This window comes from Syngnathus scovelli, chromosome 5 (assembly GCF_024217435.2).
Source record: "Syngnathus scovelli strain Florida chromosome 5, RoL_Ssco_1.2, whole genome shotgun sequence".
In the NCBI taxonomy this organism is placed as follows: domain Eukaryota; kingdom Metazoa; phylum Chordata; class Actinopteri; order Syngnathiformes; family Syngnathidae; genus Syngnathus; species Syngnathus scovelli.
Window position 1 is genome coordinate 6,116,243 of NC_090851.1, and position 26,709 is coordinate 6,142,951.

General features: G+C 41.5%; 1 protein-coding gene across 3 annotated transcripts; it reads left to right on the plus strand.

Moving 5' to 3' along the window:
* The first annotated feature begins 39 nt into the window (after positions 1-39).
* On the plus strand, positions 40-24,955 carry tbc1d1 (TBC1 (tre-2/USP6, BUB2, cdc16) domain family, member 1). Of its 3 annotated transcripts, XM_049719739.1 has the most exons (23): positions 40-240; positions 872-1,332; positions 7,588-8,190; positions 9,181-9,270; positions 9,351-9,455; positions 9,962-10,094; positions 10,213-10,304; positions 10,834-10,950; positions 11,095-11,223; positions 11,338-11,474; positions 11,657-11,923; positions 12,367-12,477; positions 12,932-13,045; positions 13,187-13,320; positions 15,607-15,804; positions 18,132-18,293; positions 18,854-19,012; positions 19,991-20,091; positions 20,167-20,310; positions 20,680-20,839; positions 21,562-21,731; positions 23,720-23,896; positions 23,967-24,955. In XM_049719739.1, exons 2-23 carry the CDS (start codon positions 880-882, stop codon positions 24,300-24,302), a joined length of 4,092 nt encoding a protein of 1,363 aa, XP_049575696.1. In that variant the 5' UTR covers positions 40-240; positions 872-879; the 3' UTR covers positions 24,303-24,955. The 3 variants fall into 3 exon arrangements, with proteins under 3 accessions (XP_049575696.1, XP_049575697.1, XP_049575698.1); XM_049719741.2 differs by lacking the exons at positions 40-240; positions 872-1,332 and adding an exon at positions 3,571-3,750; XM_049719740.1 differs by lacking the exons at positions 12,367-12,477; positions 12,932-13,045 and having other exon boundaries at positions 41-240.
* The last annotated feature ends 1,754 nt before the right edge of the window (positions 24,956-26,709 follow it).

Sequence of the window (26,709 nt, forward strand, 5' to 3'; positions counted from 1 at the left end):
CGTGTCCTGACAATTGTGCACGCAGGCTCCACGCACTTGTCATGTGTCTCGGCCTGGTAGTTCGCGAAGGCAGAGAGGAACCGCACTTCTAATTTTAACTCCAACTAATCGCCACGACACTACACCGATCCCACTCTCTCCGCCTGGTTCGATTGTGTGATTGTGTTTGCGGGCGTCACGAATTCCGTGGGAGCGCTGGACTGGATCTGTCGTTCTTGTTTCCGCGTCAAAACTAAACAAGTAAGGAGATGAGAGAAAGAGATTATCACGGATTTCCTCATGATTTTTGTTTCGATATGGTTTAAAACCTATGGGCGATGTTTCGATGCGTAAAGTCGTGCGTAAATGACCCGATGTAAAGTTATAATACCACAAAAGCGTAAAAAGCATCATTTTGTTGTATTGCAAATTCACTGGCCATCACGAGATTCATGATGCTGTCCAATAAGATTAAATAATTGCACTGTGATTGTTTCTCCGTGTCAATTTATGACGGAATTGTATATTCTTCAATGTTTTGTCAAATTCGTCAATGTTGAAGGGGAAATTGATGGTCATCTGTTTCCAAATATGATCCCGGTGGTATTCTTGTCATGTGTGCGTGTCCTTGTCATAGTTCAAGCGCAAACAACACCAGGTGGTTATTTCAGCACGCTCTCTGATTGACCACCCATCAGCATTTTTAACTACTGTCAGGGGCTCAAATGGGAATATTTTTTGGGGGACACAAAGCAGATTGGGGCCCCCTGCTTGTTGTTCGGTTGCAAAATTGCAGCCTTTGAAAATTTCTGTACTACATTGTGATGTCTAATTCAATTTCATTAAATGTGCACTCCTTCAAAGTGTAATTTTCCCCTGTTGTGCTTTGCAGAAAGAACCATGGAGGGACTTTATTTTGAAGTGAAGCCCACAAGAGATATTCGTTTATCTTCTGATCATCGCTCATCAATTTCATCTGAGATGACTAGTGGCGATATGACGGAAGAGGCAGTGGAGGAGGTGCAGTACAAGCTGACATTAATCGGCTCTCTCCCGGTTCACCGTATGACCACCATGGCGATGCTACCCTGGGTGGTGGCCGACATTAGCCGGTCACAGGAGCCCGGTCCGACAGTGTCGCTATGCGTGTCGCCGTCCTGGGTGCGCTGCGTTTGCGTGCAGGACGATGGTCTACTCTGGGACCCCCTGACACACACGGTGCTGTTTGAGTGTCGACCCCACCAGGTGACCAAGCTCATTCACAACAGCCAGGAGCCCAACAGCTTTGGATGCCTGCTCAGAGATGCGCCAAGCTGTGCCTGCTACGTATTCAAATGCCAGGATAGCACCAAGGTAAATGTGTGTGTGTAGGTGTGTGAAATGTTCTCCAATGCCAAATACAAGGAGTAAAGATAAAGTGCAAGTTTATGAGCAATACCATATTAAGTTAGACTATGACACATAACAAAGAGGCAGCCAGCACAAACATGACCTGTGTGGTGCACTGTAAATACATGCCAGTGTGTATACATAAACAGTGTCTCAAAAATAGGAAAGGTTTTTCTTTCCTTGGAAAGCTTCAGCTCAACTTTACCATAGCTGACAACACCAATGCGATATATTTGAAATAAAAGAACCAAGATGTGGCTAAAAGATCTGACATTTACCATTTCCATTGTCTGCAGAGTACCTCCATGTGGTGTTCCACAGGTGTCTGTTCTCAAGCAGCCTCTTTTTATGTTTAAAAATGGTTTTGTCCTCCCTGCACTTGCATGGGATTTCTCTCAGTAATACGGTTTCCTCCCCACATTCCAAAAAAAGCAATACCATCTATCTACAGCACACTATTGGCCTTAGCCTGCTGTAACATCTTAATACAAACTGCATATTGTTTTAATATTTACTTTTGCATGAATTTCACCATGCACGATTATTTATTATTGTGTTTAGTGCAAGCTCAGAACAGTTTGTACCAAGCAGGATGTACAACTATGTTACTATGGAGACTATTTCCCGTGGCCCTGCGGCTTTTGTGATGTTTGTTGTGGAGTTTGGTAGTGTGTGGGTGAGCGGAGGGAGAAGGGGGTGGGGTGTCTGACCACCTGTCGTTCAACTCTGTCACACTGACATTGGTTTTGGTCACATACACACACAGAGAGGTGTATGCGGCCATTGGGCTCAGCTGTTAGGCTTTGAACTTTTACCTAAAATTTAAACAACAGCAACAATGTCATAGAAAAGAATCTGCTCTCAGTCAGACCTGCAGCTGAGTTCATAGATTGGAGGTTTGCCGTATACAGTCATGCAATGATCATTCGTTTGCTGATCCTAATTTGAAGACAGGGAAAATGCTCTAATTAGGCCTTTTGGTATGTGTGTACCTAGCTTAAGTCACATTTGCTATTATTATGCTCATGACTGCCATACAAAAAAGAGAAAAAAGCACACACACAAAAAAGCAACAAGTTAACCATTTTGATGCATACTTCTTATGCAGTATGATGTCTTGTTTTCAGATTTGGAAATCACCATTAAAGTAGCCACTAGATGTCACTATTACATGTTTGTTTGCAGGGATTTGGTTAGTTGAACAGTTAACATTAATGACAAACAAGTTGAAGTCATTTTATGTATATTTTTTATTTTTCATTTTTTTTCTAAATGGTTTACGTTCTCTTATTATCTATCATCCCACCAGTTGGGATTAGTCAATGAATCTGCCAGTATGTTCTATGTCTGATTGTGCGTCTCTTCAGAATAAGATGTAATAGATGCCGATTATATTAGATCTTGCAAAGTTCATTATTGTGTGATTCGGAAGTGTGTTTCCTCCATCGATTTTGCTGCTTGTCCTCATTAACGCTGTTGTTGAGCCAATACTTTTGTGCAAAAGGTGAAAAATGTATTCACACATTCACATTCAGACCTATTGAAAATTCAGTGAAGACAAAATGCAATTTTTTGTGGAATGTGGGAGTCTGGGAGAAGGCTGAAGAAAGCTCTAGCATGCTTGAAGCAGGAAGGCTTGGTTGTGCCCAGATTCGTACCACTCAAGGTTAAGATCACAAAACAGTTATTTATTGTTGGGAAAAGGAGGGCTCCAAAAACAAACACTTGTGGATCTCCACATGGAGGGACAATAACTTTGTGAAACCTATTAACTCAAAACTGATCAACCACCTAAATTCTAAAGTAATGCATGAAAAAAAAAGGTAATAAAAATGTATTACCTAGTTGGAAATAATATAACTACAAGTTGTTCTTGTAAGTACTGTTTATCCCAGGTTTTTTTCCCCCTCTGCTTGGGTGTGTTCCACACAGGAAACATTTTAGATTCATTGCCTAGTGTAACGGCCGCAATTAGGTTTACTGGAGGAGATTTGAGTTGCGGGTCTTTCCTCTTATTGGAAGATTTAGCCGCATTGTTTTGCTTTACCCAGATTGAAGACGGAAAAGACTCGTCTTAATGTACAAAACAAAAACAGAAGACGAGTCATGTGCCGAGGACCGTGTGTACAAATCAACTGGATGTTCTTACTTTGAAAGGTCAAAAACGGATGTTGCGTTGACACCTGTTGGCTAACTTGACGCTCCATTATAGCCTCCTTGGAGTTTGGGAGCCCGATCAACGTTGCAATGCAATAATGTAGGAGTGGTGCATTTTGCCATTACAATTTAATAGTCGCTGTGTGTGGTAGATTTATGGCCGATGGGATGAAAGCGCGACTCCAGCGATTCAACTTGTTCAACTCCAAACAGGGAGCCAAAGATGTAAGTGGAGCGCTGGGAAGTTTTTGCTGAACTTTATGGGACGGAGCGAAGGGGATTGTTCGGGCTAACAGTAGCCGACGCCGCTTGTGCTCGTTGAGTGGCAAATTGTTGCAGTTTGACATTTATGCAGATTTCGTAGTCGTTTATGTTTAAAAGTGAACTATACACATTGCACAACTTTGTGACGTGACCACAGGATGGTCGCAATCTGTCGTGAAATAATCGCCTCTGAAAGTTGTTTTTATTCTGAATATTAGCACAATAGCTAACTTAAATCACTCGACATCACCGTGCAAAAGTTTTGGAACGGAACTTTTCATCCCTATGTTGAGGTTATCCAAAGTGGCAGAAGTTCTCATATACAGAAATGCTAATAAACATTGAAACGTATAGAATATATTATAAACAAGTACAAGAATTGATTTAACTCCTTAACTTAAAGTCATAGTCTTAAATGTACTAAAAAGTAAAGTAAAAATAAATACAAGTGCCTGTTAACTTGACACAAGGGGAAAAATACAAAATAATATCCCACTTGTATTCGCACAGTTCTCATGAATATAAATACAATAAATAATAAATAAATAGAATAAATAATATTCTAATAAATAGAAGAATATGATAATTATGTTGAAATCATGTTTCAGCAAAAGTTGTGCTAATGTTGTGAACTGAATAACCAAAAATTCAACATTTATTAATAAAAAGTACACTTCATATCAGCATCTGTAACTGACAACATCAAATTATTATTCTAAATAAGCCTATGGATGTGGTATATCTTGCTTCTCCTCATCGTTAATGCTCCCTGATTCGATTTCCTTCTTGTCATTGCTGTCTTTATTTTTTTCTGTCTTATATGTCCACAAGATCGATTTAGATGTCATTGGATCTCCATTTCCTTTTTTTTCATGTCATGTCATCATCCGCAGAGGTTAATGATCACAAGGCTTCACTGTTTTACTTTATGGGCCATATGTACCGGCTCAGCTGAAGACCCAGTCAGCCCGGAAGGTTTTAAACAAACTTTACTGTGGTTTGCTTGTGGTGGGAAAGCAGTCCGTCAGCGATCCAATGGTTTCTTGTGACGTATTTTGATTTGCTTGGATTATATAGTGTGGGACAAGAAACCAAACCACAAAGGAATCCATGTTTGCAAATTTTGCAATAAAGATGACATATGCTCATCCCCCAAAAAATGTCTGCACAATGTGGAGGCACAAAAACATATGATTAATACGTTGCAATGTTCCTTCTTGTGACATATTCCAGGAACTGTATTAAAAGTGAGTACCTGTTTTTAAATCCACGCCTAATATAAATTAATTATCATAGCACCGTGGTTATCACTGAGCCTTTGTGGTCTTATTTGTTCATTAAGAGGTGATTGGAGCTTATCTTAGACTTCCATGCCTTCTTTATCTGCGCCTCCTTAATTTTTTTCTTTCTATTTTGTATGCCCTAAACTGACTCCTCCTTTGAAATAGTGACGTCAGCACGTTTGGTTTGCACTTGCTAACCATTTTCCTGATCTCATGTTTCTCTCGCTCTCCTGCTATCTGCCTTGTGAACTTTGAGCTGGTCTGGCTTTGGCTGTGCTTCACAAAGGCACATGACTTAGTGAACTCAACACTTCACAATATATTTTTGTAAGCTCAGGAATCAGATCTGTAAACTTGGGTCTTGAGCTGAGAAAAGTTGAAAAGTCGTTGTTATTGGATACCCTCGCCAACTCGACAAACACTGAACCTTTTGTTGTTTGTCGGCCAATATTGCAGCTTCTCTTTTGCTGTGGTGCTACTTGTGTAACTTCTCTGTTTTTCAAGCCACAACTACAGTAGCTCTATTTAACGCTGCCTTCGTGAGAGACTGCATGCTTTTTAAGTGCCGCTGAGAGCCCATGACTGTGTGGATGGACACACTCAGGCTGTGTCCAACTGACTTCCTGCCACAGATCGCCCTTCATGGGCATGTTTGTTGAGCTTCCAACCAAGGTGGCCGTTTGAGAGTGAACTTTTCTCTTCACTTTCATTAGCTCATTCTCCCGTCAAGCTGAGTCTTTTGGGATTTTTGGGTCTTTGTTGGCTAGTATGTCCACGTTGATGGCCGTATTATTCCAAATATATGTAGGAAAATATAATTTTGGTGTGTTTGTGTGTTGGTATGACTTTGAGAAAATATATTTGGTTTCCGTTAAAGTGTTCAAAGTGAAGTTTCAATCACTGTCTCCCAATAATGGTTTTCAAAGCTATTGATTGTTATAGTAGTGACCGAAGCAAACATTTAGGCCAGGCTTATATATCATAAAGTCATTTTATAGTCGGTGTAGAACAATCATGTAAAAAAACAACAACCTTGATTTATTTTATGACCAGAATCCCCAACAATAAACACTAGTAGATAATAAACTCCATTTAAACCCTATTTGGGTTTCTTGAGAAAAGCCTGTATTCATAAAAGAATGTTGTGATTAACATTCCCTAATGTAAACCTCTAAGACAAATTATTTTGGAAAAATATCAAAGTTTAGTTTGTTGGAGCAGAACTCATCATTTTTTGGAGTCTGTTTGTACAGGTGCAGTGATTCTCACATTGCTTGGGGAATAGTCCAGTTGTAAATCAAGATTTTCAAACATCGATACTGCTGACAAAACAGATTACATTTGGGCTTATCTATGAGTTTTTCAGCTTTTATCTTAAAAGTGAATGCGTGGTTGGTCCAATGTTTAACACACAAGCTTTTTTATGATAAGAAGCAGCTGATAGCATCCTTTGTGTCATTATTAGTCGAGAGCTTCAGCTCATTGTGTAATAGAATTAGTTTGTTTTTATTAGGAAGGTATCTAGACCTCATTACTTTTTTTTTTCCTCTGTATAGTCTCTCTGTATCTTTTAAGGCAGCGTTTCTGACAGAAATAGAGCACGGAATAGGTCAATAAAGCAATATGAGGTCAATCAAGGATATTAAGAAGAATTGAATTGAGGTTTCAAATATCTATATTCCTTTTTAGGTCCAAACTGTCTGCATTCGGCTTACTTGCTTAATGTGAAAACAACAGTGTGCTTTTTCCAGTTATATCGGGATGGCTATTGTTCCCAATCCAGCTACATAAACTTCCTTGCCCAGACAAGACACAGCAGGACCTTGCAATAGAGAAGTCAACAGTCATAGTTGCTGCTCGTGTACTTGACATAGTAGATGACATCACTCATGTGACTCAATCAAATCAACTTCCTCCACTGTCTCCCTTGCTCTGGTGGTGCAGTATTACAAGGTCGGCTTGCACAGATATGTGACGGCCAAAGGTTTCCGTGTGATTTGTGTTGACGTTATTATTGAGGCTGTTGTCACATATATAACACATTTGAATATGTGTGTTAATTTAGACTACACTACACTAGAATATGACCTTCAGGACACAGTGGGTTTCTGTTATTTGTGAATATGAGCTTTTTTAATAATCACATTGGATGGCTGGTTGCTTTTATAATGAAAAACCCAACAAATCTTTTTCAGAATAATCCTAGAAAAGTTTTTCAATAGAGCTGCCATGTTCGACTTAGCAATTATGCACTTTGACCTCAATATCGGCTGATAGAAATTGTTAACAATAAAAGGACTCAATAATGAATTTCAGGATAACCTTTTGAATTCAGTACTATCCTGCAAGCAAGTCCATTATTTCCCACGTGCAGCTCAGAATGCTGGTGACCAAGAGAATGAAGTTAACTGACATGAGTCATACTAAATTAACTGATGTACTAAATTGAATCCTATTTTATCCTACATCTCAAATTTGGACACTTTAGCTCACCACTTACACGTGTGTGTTTCAGGTCCCTGAGATCATCAGTACACTCAGGCAAGCTGGCAAAAGCTCTGCACGCAACGATGACACCCTCACCATCCCGAACAAGACTTCGACAGACCCCGGAGACACTAAGCCATCGGAAACGCACATCACCTTTTCTTCGCTTCCCGCGGCAGGCTCTGCGGCGAACATCGCTGCCCTGTCCCCGACAACCTTTGCCAAAAAGTTTGAGGTGCTCTTTTGCGGCCGAGTGACTGTTGCTCACAAGAAGGCCCCCCCTGCACTGATTGACGAATGCATTGAGAAGTTCAGCCAGTTAGCGCAGGGCTCAGGGACCCCTAAAAGAGCGGTAAATACTGGAGGTTTAGTTGGTGGACTGAAGAGGGCGTTAGCTTTCCAGTCTAACGGACTTGGCAGTCCTACTTTGGGTAACGGTGCTACTGGGAGCCCCACCAATGGAAAACGGCCACTGCTGTTCAAACGGGACCCCAGCTTCCCATCTCTGCAGGCTCTGGACGAGAACGGACTCTCACCAGAAATCTCTCATGCCAACACTACAGATTCACTCACTCTCTCGCCTGGGGTGCAGCCCACCAGCCTGCAGGAGAACAGGACCATGCTTTTTACGGTAGGGTAATATCTACACAAATCTCCACAATGAGCCCTCCAGAAGTCACACACACGTATATATGAAATGGGAGGGGGGGAGTAGTGTGTGAAGCTGAGCATACATAAGTTAGACAGTAAACAAAAGTGGGAAAGAACAAAAGACAGACACTGTCATGACTCAGCTCCACTAAAGCTGAATGCTGCTGAACCCGAGCCAGGAATCACAGTCCACATTGACCTTTATTTGACCTCTCTCATCCCCCCCCTCCCCCTCACCAGCACCAGTTTTCCTGTTTATCTATCATACAGGATATGGTCACCACTGACACAGGAAATGAGGCAAACTCATTGCCATCCATCTCAGCAGACACCAACAAAGCATTTTTTAGTCTCCTGCTTCACGACGCAGACGGTGACCTCATTGTGGTGATATCATCACCTCACGTTTGTTCCCTTTCCTGCGTAGAATCGTTAAATCAAGCCTTCTGTGTGCATCGAGCTAGGGAAAGAGCAGTGAAGGGGAACCCCAGACAAGAATAACCTCTCATTCGAAGGACTCACCAGTCATGAGATCACTAGCTCATTCCAAACCACCAAATGCCCTCTTGAGGCTCAGCGGCGATAGTGACTCGTCATGTCGTAATTATGTTTTGAATGGGGGGACATTCTCTGGAGCGGAACTATCTGAGCAGAGAAGAAATGAAACGGTCATTTACCATGTTAAAGAAATGTAAAAGATTACACCGTATTTGTCCTGCTCTCATTAATCAGTCCTAATGCAATGGCCCGCTTCTGCCTTTTCAGCAAGATTCCCTGTCTGTGCTATCAGTGTATCCCGAACTCTTCTTACTATGTGATTTGCTACGTGAGAATATGACACGTGAGCAAAGGGTTTAATTCCCCTCCATTGAAATCTGGCTATGGGCGATGTGATTTATGACTGCATATTAAGTGTATTTTTTATTTATTTATGCAGTACAGTAAAAAAAATATGGTCTTCCTGTTCTAGGTGGGCAGGTCACAGATCTTTTTGGTTAGTCCAGACACTAAGAAGGTTGCCATCGAAAAGAGTTTCCGTGAAATCTCTTTCTGCTCACAAGTACGTACCTTTTGTTTTCTACACGATGTAATATTGAGATCTGTATGGTGTCACTTACACTCCTAATGATGTCTTTCCAGGGTATTCATCACGTGGACCACTTTGGCTTTATTTGCAGGGAGACAGTGGAAAGAGGAAGCTGCCATTTTGTTTGCTATATCTTTCAGTGTACCAATGAATCTCTGGTGAGAAAATATTTTTCAAGGCACTCAAAAGTGCTAAATGTGCGTTTTCTCCTGTGTCAACTGAATGGAATGTTGGGTAAATTAAAATCCCCGCGGCCATGTGATTGAGACTACGGTCGGCGGGTCGACACAACAATGGACCGAAAAACAACACTGAGAATAGAGTTCTGGAAAATCTTTGCGCCAGTCAGAGACTGACTATTTTTCGGTGACTAAGAGGCTATTTCCATGCAAAGTACAAGTAGACCCCATTAAATTTAATTGATATTTGTAGATCATGTGACTGACACATTTCATTGTGTGTGATTAAATTTGCTAAAATGTGACTCATTTACAAGGTCTGAGGCTTTGGAGCAGGTGGTAAAAAAATAAATAAAATAAAAATACTAGTTGTGAGTCCGCACCCAAACTAATGTTGAGGTGCATTTGAGAGACATCAAATAAATGATAACTCTACATAATTACTTTGTACATCTTGAAAAGCAGCTTTTGTTTTGTTCTTGTAGGTGGACGAGATCATGCTGACCTTGAAGCAGGCGTTCTCTGTAGCAGCTGTGCAGCAGAATGCAAAAAGCCAAAGCCAACAGTGCGACAGCTGCCCCATGCTGCAGCTCCACAAACTGTGTGAGAGAATAGAAGGTAAGAAAAAAAACAAATTTACACTTCATTTTGGACAGTAAATCTCACGTTTTACATGATTCGGGTTCTGACTAAGCACAAATAACTGAAGGAGTCTTTATTCCGGATGTCTCCTTAGGTCTAAATGCATGTAAAACCAAACTAGAGCTCCAGAGACACCTGGCTACTCTTGACAACCAGGATCAAGCTGCAGTCTTTGAGAGTACCATGGTAATTTAGACTTGGCTGCAAAGTCAATTTCTTTCAAATGACGTGTGCCTGCAAATGCGCTTGTGTGTGAGAATTTCCACTTAAATACACTTAAATACTGGCTGGAATGAATTAATACCATTTATATTGAATTGAAAGAGAAAAGTTCATTTGAGGCATGAGTCATTTTAGGTAGCAGCTTAGTTACAAAACGAATTTGTTGGTCAAGGCACTGCACTTCTTGTTGCGGTCACTTAGCAGAAATTTGTGTGGAAATAAACTTTGGCTGCCCCCTGCTGGTGCTTTTGCTGTACTGCAATAATGCTCTGCATATTTCTGGTGGCCTTGAAAAACATTTTCAAATTTTTTCAAAGCAGTACCACACATGTACCCACATATCTTAAACTATTCAAAATTGTTTTGAGCCATTACAGAAAGTGATGGAAATGAAACAAACTTTTCAAGTCCTTCAAACTCACAGAAATAAATATGGACAATGAAAAGGCTTCAACGCATACTGTATTATTAAAATGTATAACCTGTCTTGTAGAAGTCTCGTCCTAAGAGTGAACAGGAAGAAAATGAGCTTACAATGGCATTTTTGAGGAATTTGTATGAGGAGAGACAGAGGATTCATCATCACACACTGCCAAAGGACACCAAACAGGTCATTTGTGTATTTCATTTGTATGATTTCATTTTTAATAATCATTTGTTTGTGTTAAAGTCCTAGAGATGTATGGCTGTCATATTTGGTTGGACCTGTTCCTCTAATATTCACTGCTGTTTCTGGTTGTGTGTGTATATGTAGAATGAGGAGGAGGAGGTGGCAGCTGCTCCAGTTGAGGTGCAGCAACAAAGTAGCAGTCGACAGCGACTTGAGCAATTTAAGAGCCGGGCGAAACGCTCTTTAACCGAGTCCTTAGAGGGTATATGGAAGGTAACAGGATTTAATTAGACTGGTTTGGAAGTAGTATTGTATTTTTATTCCATATATGCGGTCACGGTAGGTCACAACATTCAATCTTCGGCTACGCTTATTTGTTGTTGACAGGGAAGCAGCAAGGCCGTTGCTCAGAGGGGCAACAGCGAAAGAAGCTACAGTGTAACATCCATTTCTACCGGCAATAGCCAGGACCAGTCCTGCTCAGATGACCCCCTGTCCAAATTACACCCCAACAGCCCGCTCAGGTAAACCCATCTGAATAAAAGTGACGCTATTGTAATAAATCATAAAAATAGAGGGCCAGTGCACCTTATGTATGATGGATGCCCAAAGGGTCATGTGATACCAAAACCTTTGGATTATTATATTGTAAACCTCAAGCACTTGACATAAACATTACTAATATTTTTTTTCTCCCACTCCTCAGGTGTCACAACTCAACAGGAGACCTGAAGCAGCTTGACCCCTTTTCGTCCCCGTTTTCCTCCCCCTCCTCTTCTCTAGAAGGAGACGGTCAGCAACAGGGTTTCCGTAGACGGGCCAGCACCTTCAGCCATCCACCGACTCCTTCCTCAGCAGAAGCTTCACCTGCATGCACTTCAAACCGTTCGCCACAGCAGGACGCCACGTCCGCTTCCAAACACAAGCTGCTACGACACTACTCTGTCAGCACCGACACACCGCACCAGAGCAAGTAAGAAACGCACAATCATTTTTGGCGGGTCTGGGATGTTGATTAGTGCATATGCTGGATTCAAAATCCAGGGCTTTGTTGCGGCGTAGCTGCTCTCAGTGTCCCTCGGGTGACAACGAGGACCTTTTCATATCCCCTTTCACATTAACACAAGGACATCGAAACTTGATCATATGGGTTATTTTTCAGTATTTGAAATGCACACTCTTCTGTTATTTTGGCGGTATTTATCATCACAATGCAATTTCTCTCTGTTGCTCGAACTCCTTAGTAATCACTTTCAAAGATTTCAAATTTCAATGTTTAAAAATGTGGAAACCACATTACATTCTTTCCGTGGACTTTCTTCTGTCCCTTTAGTCAATGTTCTCATGTTGCTGTGCACTGTCTTTGACTACTTCGTTTTTTTTTCCTGGACTCTCCGCATTTGCACGACTTCTCAGACGTGTTCCATCCGACACCGCCCTTCCTCCTGTTCCTAACTGCTCCTCATCCTCTTCTCCTCTGCTCCCTCCTTCTTCCCCTTCAACCGGAGCAAGGCTCAGTAAAAGACGGTGAGATTGTTGCACTGGTTTGCTCGCACTGTTGCATACAGTGTGAATTTCTGTGTTCAAATTGCTATGCAGCATTTGTCATGCTTTCTTCTTTGCTTGTTTTCCATTTATTCATGTGAGGCCCAGTTCACACAGAGAATTGCAGGAATAGATTGGCTGGCATTTAAAAATGTTATCCTCACAAAACAGCCAAAAGAGGGCAGCCTTGCGAGTACAATGAAATAGATTTGCACTAAATCCATTTTCAAGACTTTAGTTTAATTGATAGGTTGTACAAATGAACCGACCATTAGTGTTGATTTGTTAAAAAAAAAAAAAAAAGTATGGATTGGCTATATTCTATTTGGACATCAAGGTTTCCGCCCGACAGTGACTATAACATACAATGTTTCTGTGTGTGAACGGGACCTCTGTCTCTCTTTTCATTCGCTTCCATTCACCCCGTCGACATCAGTCCGTTGGGTGGACTGCGCGCTCGACTCCACTCCTCATCCTCTGTTCCTAATTTTCTGAAATTTCAATTCCTGGCCCCTGTCGAAGAATACGACTGCCCCGAAACAAAGAGCAGGTACACGTGTATTTCCAATAATCATGACCAATGTCTTTGTGAAGACTCATCATGCTTCATAGCCTCCTCTAAATGGTTTGATGCAGTACATGTAGTCTATGTGTATTTTCACAGCAGACCATTGTGTCTCGTTGTTTTTAGAGATGTTGCGGCCCTCTATTTATCAAGTGCTCAATGTGAAGTTGGGGAAAGCCCTCTGCGCAGTCACCGACACTCGTGGAGGCAGCAGATCTTCCTGCGAGTCGCAACCCCTCAGAAAAACACAGATGTCAATGGTAAGAGTCCTGATGAATGAAATGAAGTTTTGCCTTAAACTATCTTTGGCAATTGTTTTAAGAATTGAATAAAACCTACACAAAACAATGTAAGATTTGAGGGGGGAAAAAAATCACTTCATCTGATGCAGTAATAGAGTTTTTCCATGTTGTGGCACTCTTTCATTTGAAATGATGTTGACACGAAGTTGAGAAGAAGTCAGCAGGGTTCAAGTAGTTTAGTAGGAATAGGACTTTATATCACGCTTATCGTCCTAGTTGAGAAATATTTTCATTTTATAATTATCAGGAGCGGCGTGGCTCAGTGGTATAGTGTTAGCCTCTCAACTCTAAGGTTGTGGGATCGATTCTCAACCGTGGTGAGCCATGTAGAAGTGTCCTTGAGCAAGACACTGAACCCCTGTTTGGACCTGGCAGCGTCTTGCATGGCAGCAGCCTCCCATTGGTGGGTGAATGTGAGGCATTGTAAAGCGCTTTGGGCACCATGTGGTGTAGATAAAATAAGTGCAGTCCATTTATCACAGCCAACGTAGGTCGTCTGCATATTAACATTTTGTACACTATTATTTCCTATTGTATTACAGGTTACTTAATAAATATGAAATAAGTTTATCAAGAATTAAACTTTACGGATGACTTCAGTTACTCTAATCGCAACAAACCGTCATTCTCGTTCATTTATGGGAATCATGCTTGTGCCTGCACGTCTTCAGATCCTTCATCGTGATAATAATGCTGCGTGTGCTATCTGCGTAGCTTTGTACAACATTGAATTGTTGACACCTGAGCTTGTTTGGTATGTCACACTGCGCCATTAGTTTGAAAACTGGACTGTTAAAAATGAACCTTTGACATAAAATGTTCCACAGACACTAAACGAAAGGACAAAAAATGTTCCAAGGACGCCAAACAAAAGTAAATTTAATCAGACGTTTTTTGTCAATATAATAGATGCAAAAAGTAAAGAAATAAAAATGTAGATTTATCAATTTGATTGTCCTGAAAACTTCACTTGTGGAATTTCAAAATAGATGTGACTTACTTTTTTTTTAATCGATGTTGGTATTGACTTGCATTAATTTGCAATGTGTCAGGGAAAGTGGAAAAGCCTAAAGCCTTCATTGTGGTGAACTTTGTATCAACTGCTTGAATTGGGTGTGTATTTATTTATGCATGTGCATACATACGATGCATGAGCTCATGGGTGTGTCACTGTATTTGTGTGTTAGCGAGGGCGGCGGTGTCTCAAGGTCGTGTTGACTGTCCACTTAGACAGCGCCAACCTTGTTGACCCACTTTGTGTGTCAGCGATTGCGTTTACGTCTGGATGTAAAGACAAATAAAGTTGGTGTGTTTATTCAGGGATCTGTTATTACTTTTAGGTTCATCGGGCCACTCTTAATGTTGGACCCTGATTTTTTTTTTATGCCAATTTAGTATACCTGATGCTTATTTGTAAATTACAGTATTTGATTAGAATAAGTCTTGGGAATCAACGTCGTTTAAGTGTGCGTGTGTATGTGTGTGTGTGTGTGTCTGACCAGCACATTGCTCTATGAGACAGCTAAGAGCTTTTCGTTTTAATGTTTCAAGCACATTTTTGAAAGCCTCCCTGACAGACAGATAGAAGGTCGACATCAAGGTCGCCCTGTGACGGGAAGAACAGTATTGTTATCGAGCGTGTTGTGTTGATGTACGGTAGAGTGTATGTAGGTGAAGTGCCATTTGGCTAGTTGTCACTGGACATCCTTCTTTCAGACAACACAGAGTATTTTGAGGTTTGGGATCCACCCTGTACTTTAGGGTGGAGTCTCACAACAATTTTTTTTTATATTCTTAGTGTTGCGCCCATGTGTGTCAAAATATACACATCTATGTTTAGCTTCTTTTTTTTTTTTTTTTTTTTTTGAGTGTCTGTCCAAAAGGGTTGAGAGAGGAAAAGGTCTGCCATCTGTGTGAGAAAATGGAAGGAATACTTATTGGACTTTGGCTTCAAATAAAAAATATATTTGATATTTGTATCATTACTTAATTTGTTGATCATTGTTTTCATGTTCAGGTTTTGTTGCTTGGAGTAGTCAAGATTGTTTTTGGTAGGACAATAGAGCACATTTTGTTCAAAGGTGCCGGTTATCCTAATTTCAAAACAAATTTTCTTGGAAATGATGTAAAATGAATTACTATTACACATCACGATGATTAAAATTCCAACATTCCCATGGTCATTGCTGCAAGAAACACCTAATAGTATTTAAATGTTTCCAAATCTCCTCTTGTGCCTTTCAGACCGTGGAGACAGTCTAGATGGGAGTCGGGCATGTGGGGGCCAAGCTGTGGGTGCAGGAAGTGTGGACTTGCCCATGAGGGCGCTGCCCCAAGAGCGACCCAGAAGGAGCAAAGAGGATCTGCGGGAACTATGGAGGACAGCTATCTTGCAACAAATCCTCCTGCAAAGGATGGAACGGGAGAACCAGAAACTACAGGGTGAGTTCAACGGATGAGAAGTTGCAGGAAACCCTTGGACTGTGCACACAAGTTTATATTATGATGCCTTAATAATAATGTAACACAAGTCTAATCCTCATATTTGGCAGTCTGGATTTTGAGTTATGCTTACACATGCATGATTGGTGATCAAGTGCACAGCTTTTTTCCCCCTTAACCATGTAAATTCAGCACATTACAGACATATAGATACATTCTATTACTACATATGTTTGGCACTTGACATATCCAAGGGTGTGTTAAATATTCCACCCATTTCCTGACCTAGTTGGCTTGTACCAACACACTGATAAGTGTGTACCACGCCCCCGACTGATTTATTGCCTACTCAGCAAGGTTATATTATATGTGGGTCAAGAGTGATGTAAGAAAATCAAAGCTGATCTTTGACCAAACTCTTGTTTAGCCCTTTCTTTATTGATGTCAGACACGTGTCAAAACACAACTTTTTTTTTTTTTTCTTTCCGCTCTCTGTGAGCTTGGGACATGCCTCTATGGCACTTGTGTGTCTGCGTGGAACTTGGCTCCTCGTTGCTGTCTTGTAACCATTTTTCCACAACATATTAGTTGGTGGAATAAAAATTTCATTTCAAGGACAGACGCAGTACACCAGAACCTCCAAAACACAGTCAAGAATCTAAAGTTGCAAACAAAAGGTTTCTGGAAACTAGTTGACCTCTTTTTTGTTTGTATTTCCCCAAAGAGATACGTAATAATAGACATAGAATGATATAGAACAAAATGGTTTGTTGTTTCTTTGAATTTAATCAACTTGGATGGTTTGGGCTACAAAGAGCTCTTGCATCTTGTATATTAATGAACATGACAAAAAGTAGAGCCGTACCATATCGAAGTGAATCGTAATCCCATTGAATTGAACCAAATCCGATCGTTAGCTTTCAAAACTTTTCAGTACTTATTTAAGGACTACCGGTTTCATTGGGAAATGTTGCGAGTAAAAGTAAAGTTTTTTTTTAATTGGTCAACTGTGTGTGTGTGTGTGTTCTATACGTGTGTGTCTGTATGCATGCATCAGTGAGTGCACTCGTGCGTCCGTCTGTGCGTGCATGCGTCAGCCAAGTCTTGTGTGTCGTATCACCATTGCTTTTTGCGTGTTATCATGGGGGGAGTTTCCCAGAGAAAGGCAGCTCTGGTATACGAGGCGATACGGTTGTGCTGGGTTTGACCGTGTCCTGGGTCACAGCCGCTGAGTGTTTCCTTATGGACTTGACTCCAGTCTGCTGATAAGACCCAAAGTATCTATTCTTAACCTGTGTGAGACAGCTTTCTACTCTGTCCAAAAACACATTTCAACGGATTATAGCTGGGGTGTTATCACAATGACATCACGTCACTTTTTGCCAATTCATTTGGTACAGGGGAGCTCTTGTCATTTCTTTGCTTGCTCAATAATTGCTAATAATAATAGGGGAGTGGGTTAGGAAAGCATTCTGGATCATGCTGTGGTCTCTGACTCTTCTGTTGTGTCGTGATGATGTCATTTGTAGTACTTCTGCCAAGTTGCAGCTGGTCACATAGAGAAGACCACAGATTGGAGAAAAGGAGAGGGGAACGTAGTTGACAGACAAGACAAATGGGCTGAGCAGGAGAAGCGAGTTGAGTTTCGACACGATGACGACAAGAGAAGAATGGGGCTGTGAGTTAAGAGATTGGGGAGGCAGCGGGAGGAAGGGCGTTGTCAAAAACAAGAACAGATTAGGCCCTCTGGGCGTGCACTCACCTTCTTTGAAGGCTGTTAACGGAAATTTACAAGTTGTCCATTTATATGCGTATTTCCGTGACTCTGTGAGATGAATGAACGACACTAAGCATTAAAGAGGAAATGAAGTCATTTTTTCCCCCCTTACGATAATATATTCTATGCGCCCCCACTAGTCTTAACGCTGCATTCTGATTAAGGTTGCGTTTGTGGAATTGGAATTAAGTAGAAAAGTCCACCCGTTTTTAGCCATCTCTGGAGGCGGCCATTTTTCCCCACCGACTTGCTGTCGACTCATCACTGCTCATCTGTTTTGTGGCTTTGGTCGTGTGACATTGAAGATGAGTGGACTAGCATTCCACAGTCCATAATCATCTACTTGATCAACTCTATTTAAATGACAACTGGTGGTCTCACCACATGGGGCAGAGAAGTGCTCGCTAGCACAGATCTAGACACATTTATAAACATTAATTGAAAGTAATGGTTCTTTTATGTACATTGAATATAATCCACAGAGCAAAAACTAAAGTTTTTTTTTTTTTTTTTTTTTTTCATGTGTGTTTCTTGTTTGTGTATGTTTCAGCTTCTGAAAGTGATTTGCAGAACAAACGTCTCAAGCTGGACTATGAGGAAATCACCCCATGTCTAAAAGAGGTCACATTGGTCTGGGAGAAGATGATGGGAACACCAGGAAGGGCAAAGGTCAAGTTTGACCACGAAACCATACATTTGTCAGTCGCGCAAGGTGTGTTTGCCTTTGTATATCAGTACTGGCTTTGCTGCTATCTGCAAATATTGACCAAAGCTTGATGTATAATGCTCCTGACTAGAACTGTGCACTGATACAACCTCTTTCCTTATCAGCTTTGGCTCTTTCCCCTAGAGCTGCAAAGGAATTTGATTTGATCCCGTTCGTGGTTCTCTTTGAACTACTTGTTTTTCCCCCCTTTCATTTGTCGAGCGAGAATGTTTTATGTGAAGGAAGGGGAGTTTCGTCTGCTACTAGTATTAATACCTAACTGGATCGTGGTTGTTCTGCACAATACAACATTGTCATTATGCATTGCAGAGAATAAATAGAAAGTCTGGATATCCCGAATATGTTTGAAATAGGAATAATTATCTGTTCCCGTGGGGAAAACATAACATCCTTTCAGTTTGTAATATTTCTAAGAGCTCCCAATTCAGGTAAACAAACCCACATCAGGCACTATTTTGTGTCAGCGATGGATGTGGTCTGCACTCAAGCAGCTTTCAATCAAACTTCCTCTTCACCCTACGCAACTCTTGTTCTGTTGGCTACAGGGGTGCCGAGGCAGCATCGAGGAGAAATCTGGAAGTTCCTCTCTGAACAGTACCTGCTCAAGCAGACGGTTCCATCTCGACCACCGACCAATGACGCGCCATACAAAGAACTGCTCAAACAGCTCACATCGCAACAACACGCCATCCTCATTGATCTGGGTAACGCACTACGCACTATGCAATGGAACCTCGCTTTTCACAATGAGACTGTTCCACCCAGTCTGACTAAAACCTAATCATACGAAAACCAAAGCCATATTTCCCATTGGAAATAATTATCCAATAAATGAGTTTCATGCAACCAACAACAAAAATGTATTTCATAGTTAGTATAGTGTTACGCATGGAAAATACTGTCAAATAAATGACATTTAACACCACTTTAACCTCTCTTAATGACTCTTGGTGAATGGAAGATGACAAGGACAGAGGAAATAAGGGGCCACTTCTGACCCAATATCAGATGGTTGTTATGATAATGTTAAATAACAGTGGGGAACTTTGAAAACATTCAAAACACAGACTCAAAGGAAGCAAGGTGACATGAGAAAGATGTACAAATTATGACTGTCAAGTGGAACCCTGTCTCTCACCCATCAGATGAACAATATGTGCAGACGCACACTTTTTCCTTCAGGCAGGGGAGTCAGTCGAGGCATAGACACAAGCAAAAACAAAATAGCCCCCACAGCACATTCCGCACATACGCGCTCACACGGTTGCCATTGTCTTTGTTGAGGTTTTGTCGTCTCTCGCTGTAAGTGGAGAAGTCCTCAGGCCACACCTGCCAATTATCAACACTTCCACCTAGGGATGACTTGTAGCCATCCTCACTCCTCATTATGTTGTCATTTTTTTCAGTAATGTCAGTCACGTCAACGGTTTCGCATGAAGCTTTTTTAAGAAGGGTGTACACAAAGCCGCATTCGCGTGCGTGTTTTTCGGCACGTGTTTCTAAGCATGAGTTCTCGGAAGTGAAAATTCTAGCGTCAGCAGAGATGATACAGCCATTGGTGTCTGAGTTGGTGTTAGATACGTATGAATAAAGTGATTGTATTTAGGCCATTGATCTCGTGTAACACTGACTAATGATTTCTTGCTGCATAAGCGTAACATGACTTTTGTCTCGTCTCTTAGGTCGTACTTTTCCCACTCATCCCTATTTCCAAGCCCAGCTGGGGGCGGGACAACTCTCTCTGTATAATATCCTCAAGGCCTACTCGCTGCTGGACCCTGAGGTATTGAATGGCTTCTGCACCCCTCCCTCCTTTTGTATCTGCATAAATGTCACATTTACATCATCGTTCCTCTAGGTGGGCTACTGCCAGGGCTTGTCCTTCATTGCTGGAGTTTTGCTCTTACACATGGGGGAAGAAGACGCCTTCAACATGCTAAAATTTCTCATGTATGACGTCGGCCTTCGCAAACAGTACAGGCCTGATATGATTATCCTGCAGGTAAAATGCACCGCCAATCCCTACTTTTTTTTTCTCAATAATTAAGGGATTAATGGATCACTTAAATATTTGCAATGAGTAAATTGTGCAAAAAGATGTGACCGCAGGTCACAGTCTACAATGATTTAGTTACACTCATCAAGCTGTCTTGGTGATGAAATCATTGTGAAGGTAGTGTTTTGATACTGTTGCTATAAGATTAAACTAGATTATGTTAGCCGATTATGAACAAAGATGAACAATTTTAATTAAGTAAAGCCACACAATAGCTTACTCGTGTTGCTTGGAAATGAAAAGGAACATGTTTGGCTTTACGCTCACCGCCAGCAAGAATGAGGAACACTTTATTTCATGTGTGCTTCCTACAAGATTCAGATGTACCAGTTGTCACGTCTGCTCCATGACTATCACCGGGATCTCTACAGCCACTTGGAGGAACATGAGATCGGGCCCAGCCTGTACGCCACGCCGTGGTTCCTCACCGCCTTTGCGTCCCACTTCCCCCTCGGCTTTGTGGCCAGAGTCTTTGGTATGATTTATGCATATTTTCTAATGGACCTTGCGACCCTAATGAGGCCAATATGCTACAAAAAAAGGATGTTTGGAAAATTTCAATTTAGATTTTTTTTCTTAATAAGGGTACACCACAGTAGTATGAAAATACATTTAATTTAGATATGAAATCAATGCAAAACATTGAATTAAGTATTTCCCGTACTGTTATCAAACAATCCAATATTTCCGCTGTTGAGATTCTTATGTGATGTTTGTTCATGCATGTAAAGAGCCTTGGTCACACCCACACTCTTGTGTCATGTCTGTACTTTCCCCTTGTTACTTCATCTCCATATTTTTCACGCCCGATTTCTTGCGTGGTGCTCAGTTACTGAGCAAGGCTCAGTTACCGAGCGAGACTCAGTGTCTCCTCGGGCTCATCGCAGCGTGACTGTGTTTGTGTGCGTATGTGTATGGACAAGTGTTGGTTTTGTACATTGGGCTTGATGCCTCCACTCCCATTCTTTTTAAATGCCTGTATGTTCTCATGTAACCTTCACCACACCCTCATGTATTAAAAGCATGCATTCACACACCTATTTTAGCTAACCATACGTATTATGTTTTCATCTTTGCTCAAACAAGTTGTTAACACTAATGAATGCTTTGATTAAATAGAAAGTCCCATCAGCCCACGTTGTCCAATTATTCTATTCAACGGGTCACGTTTGTTCATTTTTTTTCCCCCTTCGTCAGACATGTTGTTCCTCCAGGGGCCAGAGGTCATCTTCAAGGTGTCCCTAAGTCTCCTGGGGAGCCACAAGCCTCTGATCTTGCAACATGACAGCCTGGAGTCCATTGTGGACTTCATCAAGACCACACTGCCCAACCTGGGCCTAGTGCAGATGGAAAAAACCATCAATCAGGTGAGAGCGATGAAAGCAACCTCCTAACTCTTTCATCATTTCTTTCCTTCCGTCATTGAGCAATTATTTAAATGTTGATGAATTTGTTAACAATGGAGTTTCTGCAGCAGCAAGGTTCAAATATTTTTGTCTCAAGAAACATTTGTCTCCTTGCGTGGGGGACGCTGCCGCAAGCTTGCCCTCTAATTCTCGGTTGCCGTAGTGACAGGTGCCTCTCTCCATGAAGTACGAATGTTTATGTGAAAAGCAACGGCCGCGTTGACAGCAGTGGCTCAACTTTCAAGTGTGAGCACTTGGTGTGGTCGCTCAGCTGTGAGAGCTGCGCTCCATCTCTTTCCAGGCCTGTTTGAACTTGTTGTGGCCTCAAAGCCGCTTCCACTCATCTATGGACAGGCTGCTTTTTGTTTAACTTGCAGTTGTCTGTTTTATAGGTCAAATTTAAAGAAGCCAAGGGTGGTCGGTCATAAATATGGAGAAAGCGCTTCTCTCTCTCTCGTCCATCTTTTTGCATAATTTCTTGGCGGAGGTGAATAAACACGCCTTACTTTACAGCTAGCCGGTCTGGGTGTGGCAACACTGCCTTTTAACGCCTGCAGCCAGGAAGTAACGCTAGGCAGGGCCAAAAAGCTCAGCCAGATGTGTTGACACTGGTGAGAAATTCATCTCAAGGGGAAAAAAAAAAACATTCTATAATTGGTACGTCTACGGTTTTAACGGCTGTTCAAAATGGATCATTGTTTTAATCTTACATGTTAATCAAAACCCACCCTAACTCTTGTTTCAGTTTAATTGTCTTGTCTTTCCATAGAGTTTTTTTTCATTTGTCATAGAAATCCGAACATGGAGATAACAGATCAGACAATGGCATTAACTAAAATAAAAAACAATCAGATGTTCAGAACATTGGTTATAAATAATGTTATTGTGTGCAACACAACATCATCTTTGTCAATAACAATTTGTCACAGACTTGTTGGAACTAAATGTTAATTTTCCCATTACTAACTAAAGCCTATACACTTTTGACCACCTGAGTTCAAAACGGTCAGCTGAAGAAGTCACAGTGAGAAAAGAACAAAGGTATAAATTTGTCTTTTCATCTACTGGTGTGGAATTCATGAGATTGAGTTTCTATCAGGACATGTAAATGAGTGCGCATTTTTCTTTTGGCTTAAATTTACTGAAGAAATGCTTCCACTCCGTGTGGTTCACTTCACGGTTGTGATTTCATGTCTTGCCAGCAACAACATTAGATCATGACGAAACGCAAAAAGCTGCTCTTTGTGTCTTGTGATGATGTGAGCTGCTGATGGGTGGAGCTCATTTAGTCTCCTGCAGTGGCATTCAAAACCATCAGCAATACACTCCAAAAGAGTTGAATGATTCATCATGTCCCCCTTGAGCCATGATTTTTTCCTCCTTTTGCCAGAAATTTTGACTAATACTTAGCGTAGTGGTAATTTGTACCTTTGTATGAGTCAAACATGTTATCAGGTAGCTCCGGAAGTATGCATTGACGTTATAATTTGAATGAAGTCGCAAGTAGTAGCAAGTGAGTCATGTAGTAGCTTGCTAGTATGACACGTCATGTTGACTATAGGCAGCCTGGGGTGTGACTCACGTTTCGCTCATACCGCTCATACATCCTACAGAAAGTGGAGTGATGTGGTATTTGAAGAAAAAAAATTCCAAACAACAACACAGTCCAACAAAATACCTTCTTGAATGCTGTCTGACTTCTGATTTGTTTCGCTTTCAAAAAGAAATGAAATTGAATTCACTGTTTTGGGGACAAACTATCATTAATACCTACTGTTGGTAAACGGGATACAGTTGGGTCCATATTTGTCCCTGTAAGTAAAATTTACAGTTGTCAAAATGTACCCCATAAGTTTTATTATTGGACCTTTTCCAAGATATAATTGTTCCCGAGCTGTAAAAGATAAAGTAGCCAACATCTATTTCATCATTTTTATGCCTGATTGCAGGTTTGTGAGATGGATGTATCCAAGCAGCTCCAGGCGTATGAAGTGGAGTACCACGTCTTGCAGGATGAACTCCTCGACACTCCCCCGACCCTAAATCAACAGCAGCGTACTGCGCAGATGGAGAGGACCAATCAGAGCCTGAGACAGCAGAACCTCGATCTTCTCGAGGAGCTGCAGGTCCATACAAAACACTCATCAATAGAACTTTCATTCATCCATTCTCTTAACACAGTCATCAACTGTTCAGGTGTCGTACGCTCGGGTGTACAGCCTAGAGAGTCGATTGGCGGCGCTGGTGCAGTCGGAGAACAAGCTAAAGGAGCAGGTTTCCTCTCTGGAGCTGGATAAGGAGCAGTTGGCGAGCACAGCCACGCGTCTCCAGAAGCTGCTCGCCGGCTTGGGCATACCAACGACTCCTGATGGCCACAGACTGCCCCAGGTCGATGAAGAATTACACGCACCTCGAGTCCCAGCGGGGGCCACGGTGGGTACACAAGCAGGCCACGACGGTAGGACTTTGGACCCGCTGTGCCAACCCTTGCGTGTAGTTAAGAAGGTGGTCAATGGACAAGGGGAAACTTGATTCTTGATGTATTCTATCCTTTGTTTGACATCCGGGTCTCTTTAAAAGAGGAACAGGACAAAACCAGGATCATCTTTTCAAAACCTCTTGTGTGATCAACAAGCATGTGATTTGACCAGCCTGTCCCAAAGATGGCGGCACTGTCCGCCCCCTCGGTCCTCACATTAGCACTTGTGCTTGTGTCTGTGACAAGCTCCAAAAGACCAGCCAGCACACTGTGCGGCCATTTGTTCCCAAAGAACGTAAAAGTGAGCACGTGTATGACTGAAAAAGTACATTTCACTCGGAAAATATTGAAAAGTCCAGAAATACACAAGCTGAATGTTGGCGGCTCATGCATTTCATATTTCATTTGTGTTACAAAAAGAAAAAAAGTCTACAGTTGTGCCTTCTAGTCAGACTTTTTTTTTTTACTTTAAAGAAACCTCTTGAATATATGAACCTTGCGCCATTTGGCTTACACTGTATTCCTTCCACCAGCCCTGCAGCTTCAAGCCATGTACGCAAGTGTGTTTGTGCACTGATTGCAACAATCAGTCGGCGTTACACTGTAAGCATGTTTTATGCCATGCACCTCTTTTGTTTTAAGTGATTGTTCTAATATTGCCAATCTATACTTAAATATATTCCGTGTCATTTCAACACACCCCAAATCAAGTTTTCTTTGTATTTGTGTGTAAAAAGCTCTCGCAGATGTCGCACATGCTTAAAGATGGTGTTTTGCTCCCTCTTGTCTAAACACGCCGAGTTCCTAAACACTACTTCATATAATAATTGAATATATTAACAGTATGACACATAGCATTTAAAGAACATACACTTGATTCCAGGAACTCTTTGTGGTTAAAGGGAGGGAGGGCCACATTAAAAGCATGTCAGAACAAGTTGTACAACAACTGCCATTGTTAGAATTTGAAGGAAGCACTAAACTCAACTATATTCCTAGATAACATTTCAAAAACAGATAGAGCTGTAACAAAGTGCTCCTAATTACGAAAACACAATAAATGGTTAATAATTATTTAATCATAAAAATAGCTGCCAACTATTCCGGATTGTCTGTATTTTGTTACAGGAATGCCTGGACGGAACATGTTTTTCCGGGTAATAAATAATACAATTAATCAATTAAGAGTCACATTGACAAAATGTCGCTCTGGTGATGTTAGCGCTAGCAGATGAGTCCATAATGAGCTAAAAGCTAACAATTTTCCACTGGTATACCTGAAGCGTGCCAACAATTTGGTCCATGTATAAAGTGAATTAATGCCGAGCACATGAAAATTGGCCTTTAGTAAGTTTCACACAACAAATGTATTCACATATTTTAGCTTGGATGCATGATTAACGTTGGCCTCGAGGGGATGATCAAAAATGTTAAATCTTGGCAAGGCCGTGTATGCGTGCGTCTGCGTGTGACCCAGGGCGTTTCATCGAGGCTGCGCAAGCCCACGTTTCCTCATACTTGCCAGAAGTTGCAATGTCTCACATGCCCCAACTGCTAGTTAACACGTTGTCTTTGCCTAAGGCTTCATTGATGCACACGTGCCGTTTTACAGTTATGTGTTTAAGCATAGTTCTTCTTGTTTCTGACTGACATGATTTGAGAACATGAACTTTACCATTTCCTGGTTTCCGTACATGTCAAAGCAGCAAAGATCATTTCAACTGCAAGCTGATTAGAAGATTCAAATGGGTGCTTTGGAAATTGTATTTGTGACTGTGAGAGACTGGAGGGGTCACAGAAAGGTCATTAGAAATTTTCACGGCTCAAATGCAAATGTGCAGCTTCCTTGTTAGAAAGTAGAACGGAGTGCAAAAAAGTTCCAAAGCATTTGACAGTTGGACTTCTGCATTCAAAAGTTTAGAGAAATTCAAATTTATTTCCAAATACATATATTGAAAGTAAAAAAATTCCACTGAAATGCATTGTATTCTTCTTTGCCCTTTGGATGACCTCTTCCACTATGACAATCGTATGAGCGAGCCCCTCAAAACACTTTCCCATTCCCAAGTCTTCCACCTTCCCTGTGAACTTCCATGGCAACGTTAAGTATGTGGCCAAGAGATGGACACGCAGGCGCATTGTAGTGATCCTGCTGAGTCACGCACACACAGACAAACGGCCGCAGGGAGGGATAGCGGTTGTACACACGTGTGTGTGTTCTGTGTTTGTGTGTCAGGGTGTTACTATTTGTCGGCAAAGGTCAGGCGCCACAGTTTGGGCGTGACCGCCTGTGTCCTGTCAGCACATCCAGCGTCCACAAAATGTCTCTCTCTTTCTTCTCCACCCTTCCTCGGAGCCAGGGTGTAACCAGGACTCCACTTGTCACTTATTCACATCTGTAACGAGCCAGGAAGGAGAAGGGGGGGGGTTTTTGAGCGTGTGTGTGCGTGTGTTTTTTCC

Excerpts from the sequence above, each read along its gene's own strand:
- tbc1d1 (XM_049719739.1), top strand. The coding sequence starts at position 880 with ATGGAGGGACTTTATTTTGAAGTGAAGCCCACAAGAGATATTCGTTTA. Across the intron at positions 12,478-12,931 it reads GCAAGGCTCAGTAAAAGACG|TCCGTTGGGTGGACTGCGCG; the intron begins GTGAGATTGTTG and ends CGTCGACATCAG. Across the intron at positions 20,092-20,166 it reads ACTCGCTGCTGGACCCTGAG|GTGGGCTACTGCCAGGGCTT; the intron begins GTATTGAATGGC and ends TCGTTCCTCTAG.